The sequence below is a fragment of the Corvus kubaryi genome, unplaced genomic scaffold (assembly GCF_017639235.1).
Source record: "Corvus kubaryi isolate FWS band 111438036 unplaced genomic scaffold, C.kubaryi_AGA036_p1.0 split1-37296, whole genome shotgun sequence".
Classification (NCBI taxonomy): domain Eukaryota; kingdom Metazoa; phylum Chordata; class Aves; order Passeriformes; family Corvidae; genus Corvus; species Corvus kubaryi.
In genome coordinates, this window is record NW_024582075.1 from 16,292,301 (window position 1) to 16,306,677 (window position 14,377).

At 38.5% G+C, this 14,377-nt stretch overlaps 1 protein-coding gene across 5 annotated transcripts in view; it reads right to left on the bottom strand.

Annotated features, from left to right (window-relative positions):
* Nucleotides 1-14,377, bottom strand: part of KDM4C (lysine demethylase 4C) — a 290,549-nt gene that overhangs the window by 11,026 nt on the left and 265,146 nt on the right. For 2 of the 5 annotated variants that reach the window (XM_042013232.1, XM_042013233.1), the window contains exon 22: nucleotides 2,680-2,796. The exons of 1 other annotated variant lie outside the window; for it this stretch is intronic. In XM_042013232.1, the coding sequence (XP_041869166.1) occupies nucleotides 2,680-2,796 (117 nt within the window). Of the gene's footprint in view, nucleotides 1-2,679; nucleotides 2,797-6,962; nucleotides 8,616-11,782; nucleotides 11,840-14,377 lie in introns of those variants that run through there. 2 more of the 5 variants (XM_042013236.1, XM_042013239.1) reach the window with 2 other exon arrangements.

A 14,377-nucleotide genomic window follows, 5' to 3' on the forward strand; every position in this document is an offset into this window, starting at 1 on the left:
GACTTAGGGAAGGATCCAATGGGGTGTCAAGGAACGAAGAACTTTCTAGAACTGATACACATTAAACAAGGGATATGAATATACATAACTTCGTACATAAAACAGGGAGGGGAAAACATTAACCAATCAGGGGAAAACATGCAAACAGCAGAACAAAGGAATTTTGGGTTCTCACCGGGACTGCAGAGTTATGTGCTAAATTGGGGTGCTGACCACCACAGCTGGTTGTCTGAGTTCTCCTCAGGAGACAGAGTGGCTGGAGCCACCTGCATGGCCACAGACATCTTGACGGTAAGAACACCCAATAATTTTTGTATAAATTAGTTTTATTCTGATTTTCAGTATTGTGGAAGTGATATGTCACTCATTGTAACTCTAGATACATGTGGTATCAATTAGAAATATATAATTCTACATAAGAATTCAGAACTTCAGTGTTCTTGACCTAGAGTAATATGTATACAAAAAAGTCAGCAAAAGACTTCTTGAGAAAACTGAAGATAATGTTTTTATTTTATTAAATCCCATTAATTCAGGTAGATTATTTTTTGCTCCAGCCAAACATCTGAGGAAGGAGCTGACATACAGCAGCCTGACACAAAAGCAATTGAGGCACATTGACAAATTGATCTGTTAGTCCTAACAGGATGCAAAGCATTCTGGGATACCAACTGGAAGTCAGTCAATTTAATGTGAGGTAGGGAATGTTGGGCCCCATTAGCTTAATATGCTGTTAAGTTCACACCCTTTGCACTAAAATATAGGAAACACATTATCTGGCCGGTTAATTCACCTAAAGAGCTGCAGCAAGTAGAAGCAGGTATTTTCAATGCGAATAAATTAATTTGGGGGTGAATTAACCCCTGGTCCCCACTGAGGTATTTATTCACATGTACCTGTTTTCCAAAACTGCTGAGGTCATTTTGAAATAGAGGAGAAAATGTAGTATTAGTCCTTTAATTTTTTTTTTCTGATTTCTACTTTTCCGTATCGTGTTAAATATAACAATTAGATTGCAAATTGGCATCAGCAGAAAAATGTAGTGAGACTGAATTTTTATGGTGTTTTTCCCAGATATTTTTCCTTTCTTCTACTTTACAATCAGTTTCCAAGATAATTGTGCCTCCCTTCACTGAAAATGATGACTGTACTTACGTAGTGCCCTGTAGAAAGTGAAACTGCATGCCTCAGTGAATTCTATCATCATTTCACCCCCTAATGAGTGAGATTGTTTGCAGGCAGATGAAATTAAATTGTAAGCTCTATTGACTTCAACAACAGGTGCCATTTGTGCAAACCCAAAGGGAACCATTGAATTGTCAAAAAGATTTAACTCTTCCTCACACCCTGGCATCAGAAAACATCTTCTTGGTACCTGCACCTCACTTAGTTCCTGGAACCAAAATTTATGATCTCATCCATAACATCACCGGCAAAATGTCGAGAAAGAGCTGAATTAACTGCAAACAAAACAGCTACGGTTTCTGACTCCAGGGTTGTATCAAGCCTGCATAAAGTAAAATTAGGTAGAAAGAGAACAGTTAAGCCGAAATAAATTCATCTGGAAAGCACTAAGGATTTCACAAACTTTCCTGCTGGTTTAGGATTTTTTTGTTTTTTCTTAATCCTCTATAGTTAAAGCAAACTTAAACCTGTACTTGTAAAATTTTAGCAGGAAGAATTTAATTTACGAATGTTCCCATATCCCCCGGCTGTGCCAATTATTTTGTCTGCATTTGCAAGTAAATCAAGATGTCACTGATAAGCTATGCAAAAGAAATCCATGCAGAATGAGGCTTTCACCCTTTTTGAGCAAGAACCATTGTGATCTTACAGAATAAATTAGTATTAAGTCAATGACTGTTTTTTTGTGCAAGCACAAAATATTGTCATTCTTAGTTCCAAACAAAAAGAATGCTCAAATCCCAGTGTTGAACAAAATAAGAGCTGGTGCTCTTTGAGTTACTTTCTTAATGCTGTTTCTTTCCCTGACACAAGAATTCTGTTCTTGTCAGATAGAGAGTCAATCACTCCTATCTAGCAAGAGAATCCTCTCTGTTTCTGGATATAATTTGATATTTCAATGATGTGAAGAACAATTAAATACTTAAGAATTACATAACTTCAAAAGTCTCTTTTGAGATGAAAAATATGCAAATTAGAGTGTCTAATATGGTTATGGTAAAATTCTTTAATTTTGACTTAAAAGCAAAGAGATTTCAAGACAGCATGATATATTTGATCCAATGAAATAATCAAACCAACTTTGTATCACTTTGGTGGCAATTTATCCTCTCTGCCTGAAGCAGAAAGATATTCCTGCTGCAATAATGGATTTATGTAGTTTCTCCCATATCTGTTTCTTTCAGTTTAAGTATTCAAAAATGTGAAGTCCTTTAGTGGGTAATAGCTCCAGGCATGTAACAGATACGAGACTTCCAGGAGATGAAGTTTAGAACATTCCCTTGTTGGATATTGTTACAGGGCTACAAGTCAGCACTCTTCCTCTGCTAACAGGCCCTTGCAGTCATTCCCTTATTATGCCAGTTGAGGGAAAGAAAGGCTCAGGAAGCTAATGGCCTGCCATTGCAGAAGCAGGACAGAATCCGTGTTTAAATAGCCATCCAGCAGGATCCCAGCCTTAACAACCACGGGCGCAGGTCTGCAGCGCAGCGGTACCTGTGCGTGCTCCTCGGAGGTGGCCTCACTGCCACGCCCGCGGCGGGCGCTGCCTGCTGGGCACGGCCACCGCCGCCTTCCAGCCGGGAACAGCGAGCGAGGAAGCCTCGCGGGTGCCTGAGGAGATAATGCCTGTTTTATTCGGGTAAGAAGTAAAATGTGCTGATGACATCTTTGACATTTAACGATGTTGCTTTCATTTTGAACACATCATTGAACAGATATTGAATCCATTCATTCTGATAATAGACTCAGTGCTGCAGAGCTTTCATTTTAATAAAAAAAAATACATAAAATGTAAACCACACACGCTTTTCTGTGTGGGGTGAAGGGAGGGAAGAGTTGTGACACCACATATGATACATATTAAGATTTTTTTGAGCTTGCCTTTTTGTGTGCACACATCTCTTTGAAAAACTGATTTCAATTTCCTATTCTTGTCTGCAGCTTTTCCAATCTTGAGATCAAGCTGCATATTATTCTTTGTCAGACTGGCTATGTTAAAATAAATGTTAAAACTTACATATATTGCTTGTGTTTTTCAATTTGGCTGGGGAAGGTTTGGTTTAAGTACTGTTTTTGAGGCAAAGTTGTAGCATTTTTCTTATCTCACCAATTACACTTTGTATTTATATTTCTCCAGCTAATAAGAGGAGTTGGAATTTAAATCAAATTATTTGCAAAAACCACACAGAAATTTTCAGGTTTTGCTATGTCGTTCTTATAACGGTTAGAGCATTGCCACATTTATTTCCCCAAATTCATTTCTTAGTGCTTTTATGTAAAGTAATTCAATTAAGAGTGTTTGGGCAAAACTAGGTGTTGTGGTTTAACTCCAGCCAGAAGGCAAGTCCGCCACAGCCTCTCACTCACTTCCCAGCAGAGGGATCAGGGAGAGAATGGGAAGGGTAAAACATAGAAAACTCATGGGTTGAAATAAACGCAATTTAGCAGGGAAAGCAAAAGCTACACACACAAGCAAAGAAAAGGAATTAATTCAGTGCTTCCCATGGGCAGGCAGGTGTTCAGCGACTTCCAGTAAAGCAGGGCCTTATCATGCATGATGATGACTTCAGAAGACAAATGCCATCACTCCAAATGTTCCCCCCTTCTTTGTTCTTTCCCCACCCCCCCTTAATACACTGAGCATGGTACCACATGGTCTGGATTCTCCCTTTTGCCAGGTAGGGTCACCTGTCCTGGCTCTGTCCCCTCCCAAGCTCCTAAGCACCCCCAGTCCCCTCCCCAGTGTGGCAGTACCAAAAGCAGAAAAGGCCTTGGCTCTGTGTAAGCCCTGCTCAGCAATAACAAACACATCTCTACACTATCAACCCACTGTTCAGCACAAATCCAAAACACAGCCCAATGCCAGCCACTGTGAAGAATGGTAACTCTACCCCAGCTGAAACCAGCACACTAGATAGGATACATTCAAAGCTGAGGATCACTGTGAGCCAAAATATATACCAAAATCTAAGTCCAAATTTTCCTCTAATGCTGGGTGGGTATTTTTGGCAAGTGCATCTTCACATATTTTTGTGAAGTCAAATCACATTTCTAACACAACAATCAACATGAAAATATGTTCTTGTGCTAAAATTTAGATATGTTTGCAAAAAAAAAGTGATCCAAACAGCTTTTCCCTTGGTCATGGAATCGTAGACTGCCCTGAATTGGAAGGGATCCACAAGGATCATTGAGTCCAGTTCCTGGTCCTGGACAGGGCATCCTCAAGAATCACACCATGTACCTGAGAGTGTCATCCAAACTCTCCTTGAACTCTGGCAGGCTTGGTGCTGAGGTTAAGCTGTTTCATCAGGAAAGTTAACAAAGAGGTTTGAAGTAAAGCACGCTCATAAGATTAATAAAAGGAGTCTCTTAAGGGATATAGTTGAAAGGGTGGGATAGATGTCCAGCTATGTAATGACACCAGGATAACTATTCTGTGTCCCATAAGCTGGCTATTTACTTTCACATATTAGAGGAAGGGCCTCGCTCCTGTGAATTGTTGTTGTTATTGCAAATCCCCATAAAGAAAGCACTCTGTGGTCAACACTCTGTCTCCATTCTCAGGTTTGAACAATCTGAGCTATGGGGCAGGACGGACACCCTTTCAAGACAGAGAAGTTGGAGAATATTCCTGTTTTATTGTACATGCAGGCATCTAACCTACTCCCTGCTGCTAATTCTACCAGTGGATCCCACAAGCAAATATTTCTATAGCCTTCTTTTCTTCTCAAGAAGCTTTAGCATACAACAATGAACAAAACAACCTAACTTAAAATCATTAGCTACGCACCAATGGGGATGTTTATAAATGCAAATCTCTCTCATTATGTCCTACCAGAACTTTCCTGGTGATCTAAGAATTACCTACCCACATACTTTCAGAAGCTCCAAGGCTAAGCAGCAGCTACTGATTGCACTTCCAAATGTAGACAACCGAAGTGGCAGGTAGCTGCCTAAACCCTTTATGATCTTTCTGGCTTATTGTCTCTACATTTTTTCAGTTTTGTCATTCACACAGAGAAAAAAATGGATTCCTACATCAGTTTTCTAAAAGCCTAGATAGGTTAGAGATTAAAATCTGCTCAGGTAATCCATCAGCACATGAATACTACTCAGATGTCAGAAACAATGGTAAATTTCTTTTGATCAAGCCATTTAAATCTCCAAACACAAAGGACCAAATATTCACAGGGCTAATGAAGCACCTGGTAATGAACAATAAAAATTAAGTTCTTATTTAATTTCTCTATAGTTGAAGGCGGTTTTCTATCTCCTGTCACTTGGTATCAGTGAGCAGGTTTCCAGCACAGCTGAAACAACACTAGACTTGAAAGATGTATAAACATTGGTATCATCAAGAATATTAGCAGCTATGAAAGCCAAACCAAGCTTTTGCCAACAGCTGCAGCTAGTTTCCCCATTTCAGTACAAAGGCTGCAAGTAAACAACAGCTCATATTAAATCCTGGATGTGGCAGGAGGCAAATGAGGAGACAAGAACTTCTTCTAATGCAAACTAACACCCTCATGGTAGTTTCTATATGAAATCTAACTTGAACTTGAATTCCAGCCATTTTTTTCAGTGCTTGATTAATCTCTGAACCAGTAACTTTAGACCCACCCTGATAGAGAATGCGGGTAGCATAACAACAGGTAGATATTCAGTGGATAAAACTATCTTTCTAATCAAGCAAGATTTGTGCAGCAGACCAATATAAGTCAGCTGTAACTACGTTCCTTGAAATGGAATACAAATTGAATTTATCGCTTTCTACTATGTGTGTCTGTCAAACAGTTCTCAGCAGCCATTTCTGGCATGTTATTAGCCCTGGCAGCCAGGAAGGTACCCATGTCCTGGGGGCATCAGGCATGGCAGGGCAAGGGAGGGGATTGTCCCGCTCTGCTCTGCACTGGGGCAGCCTCACCGCCAGTGCTGGGGCAGTTTTGGGTGCCACAGGATAAGAGAGATACAAAGCTATTGGAGAGTGTCCAAAGGAGGGCCACGAGGATGGTGAAGGGTCTGGAGGGGAAGCCGTAGGAGAAGCAGCTGAGGGCACTTGGTCTGTTCAGCCTGGAGCAGCCTGAGGACAGACCTCACTGCAGTTACAGCTTCCTTGTGAGGGGAAGAGCAGGGGCAGGCACTGATCTCTTCTCTCGGGTGACAGTGACAGGACCCAAGGGAATGGCCTGAAGCTGTGTAAGGGGAGGCTTAGGTTGGGTATTAGGAAAAGTTTCTTCACCCAGAGGGTGGCTGGGCACTGGAATGGGCTCCCCAGGGAAGTGGTCACAGCACCAGCCTGAGAGAGTTCAGGAAGCATTTGGACAATGCTCTCAGGCACATGGTGTGACTCTTGGGGTGTCTTGAGCAGAGCCAGGAACTGGACTCAATGATCCTTGTGGGTCCCTTCCAAATCAGGATATTCTATGATCCTAGATTCTATGATTGTCTTTTGGAAAGCATGCAAGTATGCAAGTAATAAAACACCTTTAAGTGCTTTGTATGAGACTACGTAGTAGTGAAATACCCTCCACTCTGAAAGAAAAAATTTCTTTCATGAGATGGGAGATTTGATCTTTATCCAAATTAGATATTATTTTTATATTAAGATTTATTATTTTAAAATTTAGATATTCTTTTTAAATTAACATTAAAATTAGATAACAAAAAATTTCAAATACCAAAATTCTTTTATTTCCTTGCATTCCCCTTTGTTTTTCCAGAGGCACAATTGGACTTTTTGCTACATTTTTTTATGTCTAGGTCCTGTATTTTACATTAAAGAGAACAAAAAACTGCATCACATAAATAAAATAAGTGCTACATTATGGTAAAGGGATTAAAACTGCAAACCTGACATGAACCTGATTCTCACATGGAGAATCAATCTTTATTAATTAATTTCACAAATTCTTACCCTGAAATTGTGATGTTACACAAATCTCTACTCAAAGTGAATAGCCTACCGTTAAAACAACAGATCTGAGCAGAGTCCATTGTTGACCACTTAGTTTTGAACGAATAAACTTAGCCAAAAACATCTGAAATTTTCTACAATTCATGATAAACTAATTTCATTCTTTTAACCTGTAAGTCAAAGACAGTATGCTTCAGTTCCATGTTAACAATAAACAACAGAATTAACAGAAAAATGCAAGCATAAACCCTCCATACGGGTCTGAAATCAAGTATGCACATAGTTCTACAAAGTATCTTTTGGGATAAAGCTAAGATGATGCTAACGTTGAATGTTTAGGGGTCTCTGAGTGGCACGACCGTGGAGAATGTATTACACAAGAGGAAGGTAACAACCTGCTCCAAACACTTATTCACTTGTCCTGATATATGATGGGTAATTTTAAAATAGTTCTCTAGATGATACCGATAACAGTTATGAACTACAGTCTAATAAGTGCATGGTAGGATACAGAAAAAAAAAAAAAGCCTTTGGTTACACATTTGCTTTTCCAAGGGAAATTGATCCTTTAGTGGGAAAAGTAATCTACAGGCTTGCAACACTGCATTTTGGTCTCTATCCCACAGATGCAAAGCAGTCATTTAGTATCTGGCAAAAACTGTCTCAGTAGAAACTAGCACATACATAATTGTCTGTTTATTAGTTTAAGACACATAATGGGGAACACATTTTAAACTGATTACATCCTTTAGGTAAAGCCACATAAATATGCAGATTGATCATGCATTTGAAATTGTTAACTCTCAGTGCGAAGTCAACATCTAAATGTGTGTCCTCCAGTTCTGGAAACTGTTTATTAGCCAGCATATCAAAGCAGGTAGAGAACTAATTCAGTTCCCATGACAGTAGCATGCTGTTCTACTGCCAAAATTGTTGGTTTTCACATGCAGGAGAAATCCAAAGCAGTGTGTAAATTATACATATCAAGAAGGTTGTCCGTCCATCTACAGGGTGCATGCCATGTATCTCTCTTCTGATACACTTCTCTAAATGGTTTTTCAGCTTTAAGCAACTTTCTGCATCTTGTCAAGCAGACTTTTCAAATATTAAAATGCCCCAGCCCAAAGCAATTACCAAACCCTCAAGCTCAAACACCAATATGGCTCTAAAGGAAAGGTGAAAATGTTTCATACTGTAAATTGAAAACATAATTCCTGTTTAACCTGCCATGAAAAGAACTGATAAAGTACTATCAGTATTTACAGACCAATTATTTAGACAAATTTTTGTGGGAAGGCATGCTTCAATATTCAGAAAGATGCCCTAACATGTGGATTTTTATTTAGCAGAAGTATATCCAGAAAGATCATTGCAGGAACTGCTCTGCTGTAGCCCAGTGTTGTTTTTCATATCATTCATTTCTTTCTACATACCACCAGTATTTTCCTTTTTTTCCTGATGCATTTTTCAACCTGGTGCCAATACCCAACTGAAAAGTAGGGACAAGATCCACCTACAAAGACAAATTAAGCACAAAAGACTCAAATAATTTAAAAGTATTTGTCACCACACACACATCTGCCTAGCAAATCAACCAACACAGTAAGCCTTAGGTAACCTGAAATCCTAGCTCTAAAAGAGCTGATTACTGCAGGATCTTAATATTCATGAGATTTTTCTTTCAAAAGTCCTTTGGTAAATAGACCTGTCTAACAAATTCTAATCCAAGGCAAACTGGGCCAGATTTCCCTTAGTGCCAGTTGCACAATACATTTCAAAATTCAAAATTTAATATTTGCAGGAGCAAGAGTATTAAAAGCTGGCTGATGTTAGCACAACAGTATTTCAAAGCATGCAAGCAATTATTTCCCAAGTGAGTTACTGTCAACCCAGGGGAGCAGCCTCCCTGCCCAGTGGAAGGGACAATGAAGAATTTAGTAGGCCCAGACTAAGCAAACTTTAGGGAGTTTTTCATTTTTCTTTCAAAGTGAATGTCCTGGTGCCCCTTTTCTGAGGAGGATTGTTGCTGCCAGTAGTGAGTGCTTACCAGAAGAGACCACTCAAGTCATACCCAGCTATGCCACTTGATGTAGTTTACTGCACCTGCACATCTCTAAACAGAAATTTAAGTGCCTATGTTTTCTTGGGATGGCTGCTTTTTACAAAACCTCTACACTTTCTTGAATGTAAGTTCTCCCCTTCTAACTTGTCTTTTTCTCTATTTTTATTCTTTTTTCATCAATATGCAAATTTTGTTAAGGACACAATACAAGTCAACATTTTTTTAACTATATAAAACATTCCTCCAGCCCACTAATAATAATCCCACTAATGCGCATTATCTGTTAATGCATTTTTAATAAAAGGAAATGCTCCTGGTTCAAAAACTTCAGGAAATTCTCTTCAATATTAAATTCTTAAAGTTTAAGAGACACTAGTTTTTCTTCTGGAGTACATAGGGAACTTTGGAACAATGGCATTTTTGAGTCAATCTTCTTTATAAATACATCATAAAGCAAAGTTAGTCGCAACAATTACTTAAACTATAATCATTTTGGATGTTGGGAAGACTCAGAAACCCAAGAGCAGTGCCTTTTAACCACTTCACATTTATGCATTATCTGCCTCGAGTCTTAAAAATTAATTTTATCTTGTTCCTATTCTTCCTATCTCTACTATCTTTTTTTTTAAATCTGATTTAACAATATTTCATAGTCTCCCTGATAAAATACTCTTAAACGATTTTAAGTTGTTTCACAAATATTTTCATAAACATGGTTAACAATTGAATTTGTTTTCATTGTCCAAAGCTTTGGGGACATTAAAGTTGGGTAACTCTACGAATAACTTGGTTTTGAAATGTTTCATGATTTGCTCAGTAGCATCATTGGCAGCACTTTTTTAGCATTAAAACACGATTGTGAGTTGATTTCTTTAGTGAATTGTATTTACTTTTTCATACCTGCAGCCATAGGGCCAAAATATTGAAGGGCATATAAATCACCGGTTTTCTCTGTTGTTTTGGTTTGGAGGCATAGTTATGGAAAACAACAAAATCTAATGCCCTGAAAGTTTAAAAACCATGAGATTTTATCCAGCAAAGTACAGCTCAACATATAGAGCAGAAAACATCTAATAATTTGCAGAGGTAAATGCAACATCCAAGAAGAATATTATTGGAAAAAATATATAATTTTGTCCTCTTACATGTGCATAGCCCTCTTTACAACAATAAAGATTATGGATATGCATGCCAAGCTGGCACAGAAAAGTCCAACTAAAATAGTGTCATAAATTGTTCTGATATTACAAAGTATAAAAAATAAAAATGCAATTATATAGGATAACAAAGACCGAAGAAAAAGCCTCACAGCAGGACAAGCCAGAAATGCTCTAACAGGGAAAACAGGACTTCATGGTGCCAACAATATGCCCAGTGACAATTTGGGCACCTCAGTCCTTGAGCCAATGACCATAAATATTTCCTGATCAACATGATTTTTCATAAATCTAATTTACTTTACAGCTTTTCCTAGAACCTGAATCCAGCAGCTTGAGAGAGTTTGTGAGTTGTAGCTATAGAATTTTGCTGTAAGTCTCATATGAATTTTCACCGGGAATGGTGAATGGTATCTCTAACTGAACTAGTCTTTCCATGTTAACCCCTTTTCAACTTACTGCCATGACTTGAAAGGAAGAATCTAATAAAATCAGTAGGGGTAACATGAACATCATGTTTATTTGTCCTTCTATATTTCCACCCATGGTGGTTGCAGAGCTCCTGTTCTGAATCACAGATGAAGCCCAAAAACACAGGTCATGTTATAATGCAGTGTTAACAGTACACTTCGTGATACCTGCCTTATCAAAGGGAAAAGACCTTTCTAATGGGCTGGTAGAAATTCAATGTATTGTTTTAGTACACCATCTGTAGTCCAAGCAGTACAGTCCCTTTGGGTATATAGAAAGGAGTGAAATATCCTGCAGATGTGATTAATTTTTGGCAATTCAGGTAGCTTTCTCCATCAAATTGAGTCTGACACAGAAAGATAAAACCTGGTGGTTTTGTGTTGGGGTTTTTTTCTCATTTATTACATGAAAGGACTAGCACAATAACAATGAAATTCATGTCTAAACTGAACCATTTTCTCAGCATGCTACCCTCCAATATTCCTAGGTGGCTTCTTTAGAGAAGTGGCATGCTATTCGTGGACTTTATCTGACACAGGTGAATAAGCTAGACTTTCCTTAAATAAGTTATGGCATCCTGTAGTTCCTTTCTTAGTGGGTTTAACCTAGCTAACTCATTATACACAGACAGGTAAACTCCATTACATTGAACTGAATCATAAACTGTGGAACTACATGAACTTTAATGATGTGGTTTTTTCAAAGCTGCAGAACATTCAGCTTTCAGACATTTTGGAATATCTCCTGACTTCATGTCCATTTATAAAAAATCAGGTAACACCAGACCTTTTTGCCCATGTTTGTGGTGACAGGCTGCCAACATAATGAAAAAAATTCTTCTGATTTCATGAAACCTCATTTCTGATAGATTCTCTTTGGAAAATTAGTGAGTATTTTTCCTGTCATGAACGGCAGGCAGAGGTGGATTGGTTAATAAATTCATAGACATATTGCTAGAGATAAATCTTTAAAAGCAGGAGTTTTACGTACCATGGATGCTATAGCAAGTATGCTATTTCTCCAAACAAAGAGATGCAATTGATCTGTCTTGGGAAAAAGAGTAAAACACTATTTAATGCCAGAAAAAAAAAAATATGCTTTGTAGCCATGTTTAATTATTATGGGAGAGATTCAGAGCCCATGGAAATCAATGGAACAGTTTCAACGCACTTTTGATCAGGCCCATAAATAGAATTGCTTTGTGAATCACTGTATTGCAGCAATTCAATACAAACTGCTTCAGAGGATTTACTGAACTTCCAGAGAGGAATTGTTGGAATTTCACAGAAAATAAAGCAAAACTCCCACATGTGATTTGGATTCTTGCAGAGTGTAGCATTCAGAATGCAAGAGAAAGAAAGAGTGTGGCTGGTATTGTTTCAGGGATTAATTACTTTGGCACTCCTTGTATGTAGCACTGCTTCCCCAGTACCAGGATCTGCTGGTAAGAAAGCTACACTTTTTTCTCAGGAGCCATACTGGCTGCTAGACTGATAGCTCAGAAGAAACTACATCAGTCCTATGTGGGGAGCGTAGGTAAAAACCTCTGCTTACAGATACCTTCCAGCTGAGATGGGCGGTGAGTGAGTGTCTATTATTTACTCAGGGTTTCAGGGTCTGCCTTCAGGCTTCTGGACCAAATGAGAGTTTACCCTGCCAGCTATGGCAGATCCCAGGTGTAAAGGCTCTCTTCTGCTTTTCATGTCTCACTTTCTTTTCATGTTTCCATTACAAACCAAAGTCTCCTAGCATTAAATTTATCTTGAGGATAGAATGAACTTAGAAATTAGCAGAACTGTAGCCAGAATGGGGCATCTTCTCCTTGGCAACACTACATAATCCCCCTGAATCCCCTGAGTCCAGATGACATAGAGAGGAGAGTGTGTCAGGACACTATGAGTTCTTTGCTCTGTCAACTTCAGCAAAGCGTGTAACTTCTCTAACTGTTCCAACACAAGCGTTACTCTCAGCTCTCTGCCTGCAGAATAGACTTGCCTGAGGGAAATTCAGGTCTATAATATTTTTTTTTCATTTGCATGAATATGCTATTTACGCATACCTACTCACATGCTCAAAACCCAACAAAACCTTTTATTTTTTCCATGTTCTTAAGTTTTATCCCATCTGCCTCTGGGTATTTTGTTTTGTATTTCCTTGAAACCAGATCCCTTGTTTCCATGCAAGACCTCTAAGCACAAAGGAAGCAGCAAGGATGGGAACTTTTCCCTTTTGCTTTTTAGTTGCTCAGGTTTGATGTCATGTGGATGGTTACTATCATATTAGCTGGTTATGCTACAAATACTGGTCTCCATGCTGCAATGTATCAATTAGTAGTGACACAGGACAAAGAAATGTGTGTTCATTGTCTTTTACTTTGCTACCCAGGAAGGTTCAGGAATTCCAACTGATTTGCTTCATCTTTCCCATTCCTATTCCATGTACAGATAATCAGCAAAAAGTCAGTGGTGTCCCCATCTGAAACCAACATATGACTTTCTGGTGTTTGGGATAGGATAAGAAACAGCATGGAAAGCAAAGGGTGGCCATATAAAATCAAACACACAAAAAGAAAAAAAAAATTTCAGTGCACTGGACAAGTACTAGAAAGGTGTCAGAATTACTCATTAAGGCAGCTGAAAGAATAGAGCCTACTATTATTGCATGATTACTTTCACAGCTGGTTCCAAGTATAACCAGCAATACACTGCAGGTACCAGTGTTATATCTTCTGAGAGGATGAAATGATGCAGTCAAAGGAGGGTATGAAAAGATGCATCAGGATTAAAAGGAAATCCATGCCACTGTATCGAAGGCAACATTTTTCCTTGCTTGTATTTACTTTATTGCTGTCTGTGCATGTTTGTCATACTTTCTTATTGATGATTTTAGGAAATATTGAAGAGAAAATGAAGCTCTTTTATCTGCTTTGTTCCTCTGTCATACTAAATCTAATGAGGTAAAATTCAGATAATATACAGATCACACATGTATCTTTTGAGATTTTAAACACAGACCTAAAGCAATGAATCAAAAACATGGCCAATGACACATGAAAACTCTGTGCTTGTGTTGTTAGTCATACCTTCTAATATTCGCCAAAATTCTGTTGTTGGGTGGGAGGGGCAACACACCATCTTACTGTGGTATTCCATACACAAAGAGTAGTCAGGTTTTTCTGCTTCAGACAAATTTATTTTCTATGGAGAACAACAGTAGCTGCAGCAGTGGTGCAGAAATAGTAACAAGAGCAAGGTGTTCTCTGTGAGAACAGTGTTGTAAACCCCCCCACAGCTAGCAAGTTACATAATTGCAAAAAGTCGTAGTTACTTCCATGTAAGATAAACAAGCCAGCCCAGCTAGAGGTTATATGTACACCACGAAACTCACTTTGAAAGACAAGCAACATTCAGGTTCACGGCCTGCCTTTTAGAAAAGAACAGAAGGCACAGCCATTACCTAACTGCAAAATTTCTTTTTCACTTCTTTCAAGCATATTTATTGATACAGCACATGCAAAAAAAACCCCAAACCAAACCAAAACCCCCCCACAAAGAGTATTACTTCATTCTCCTTATCTCCTTTTCT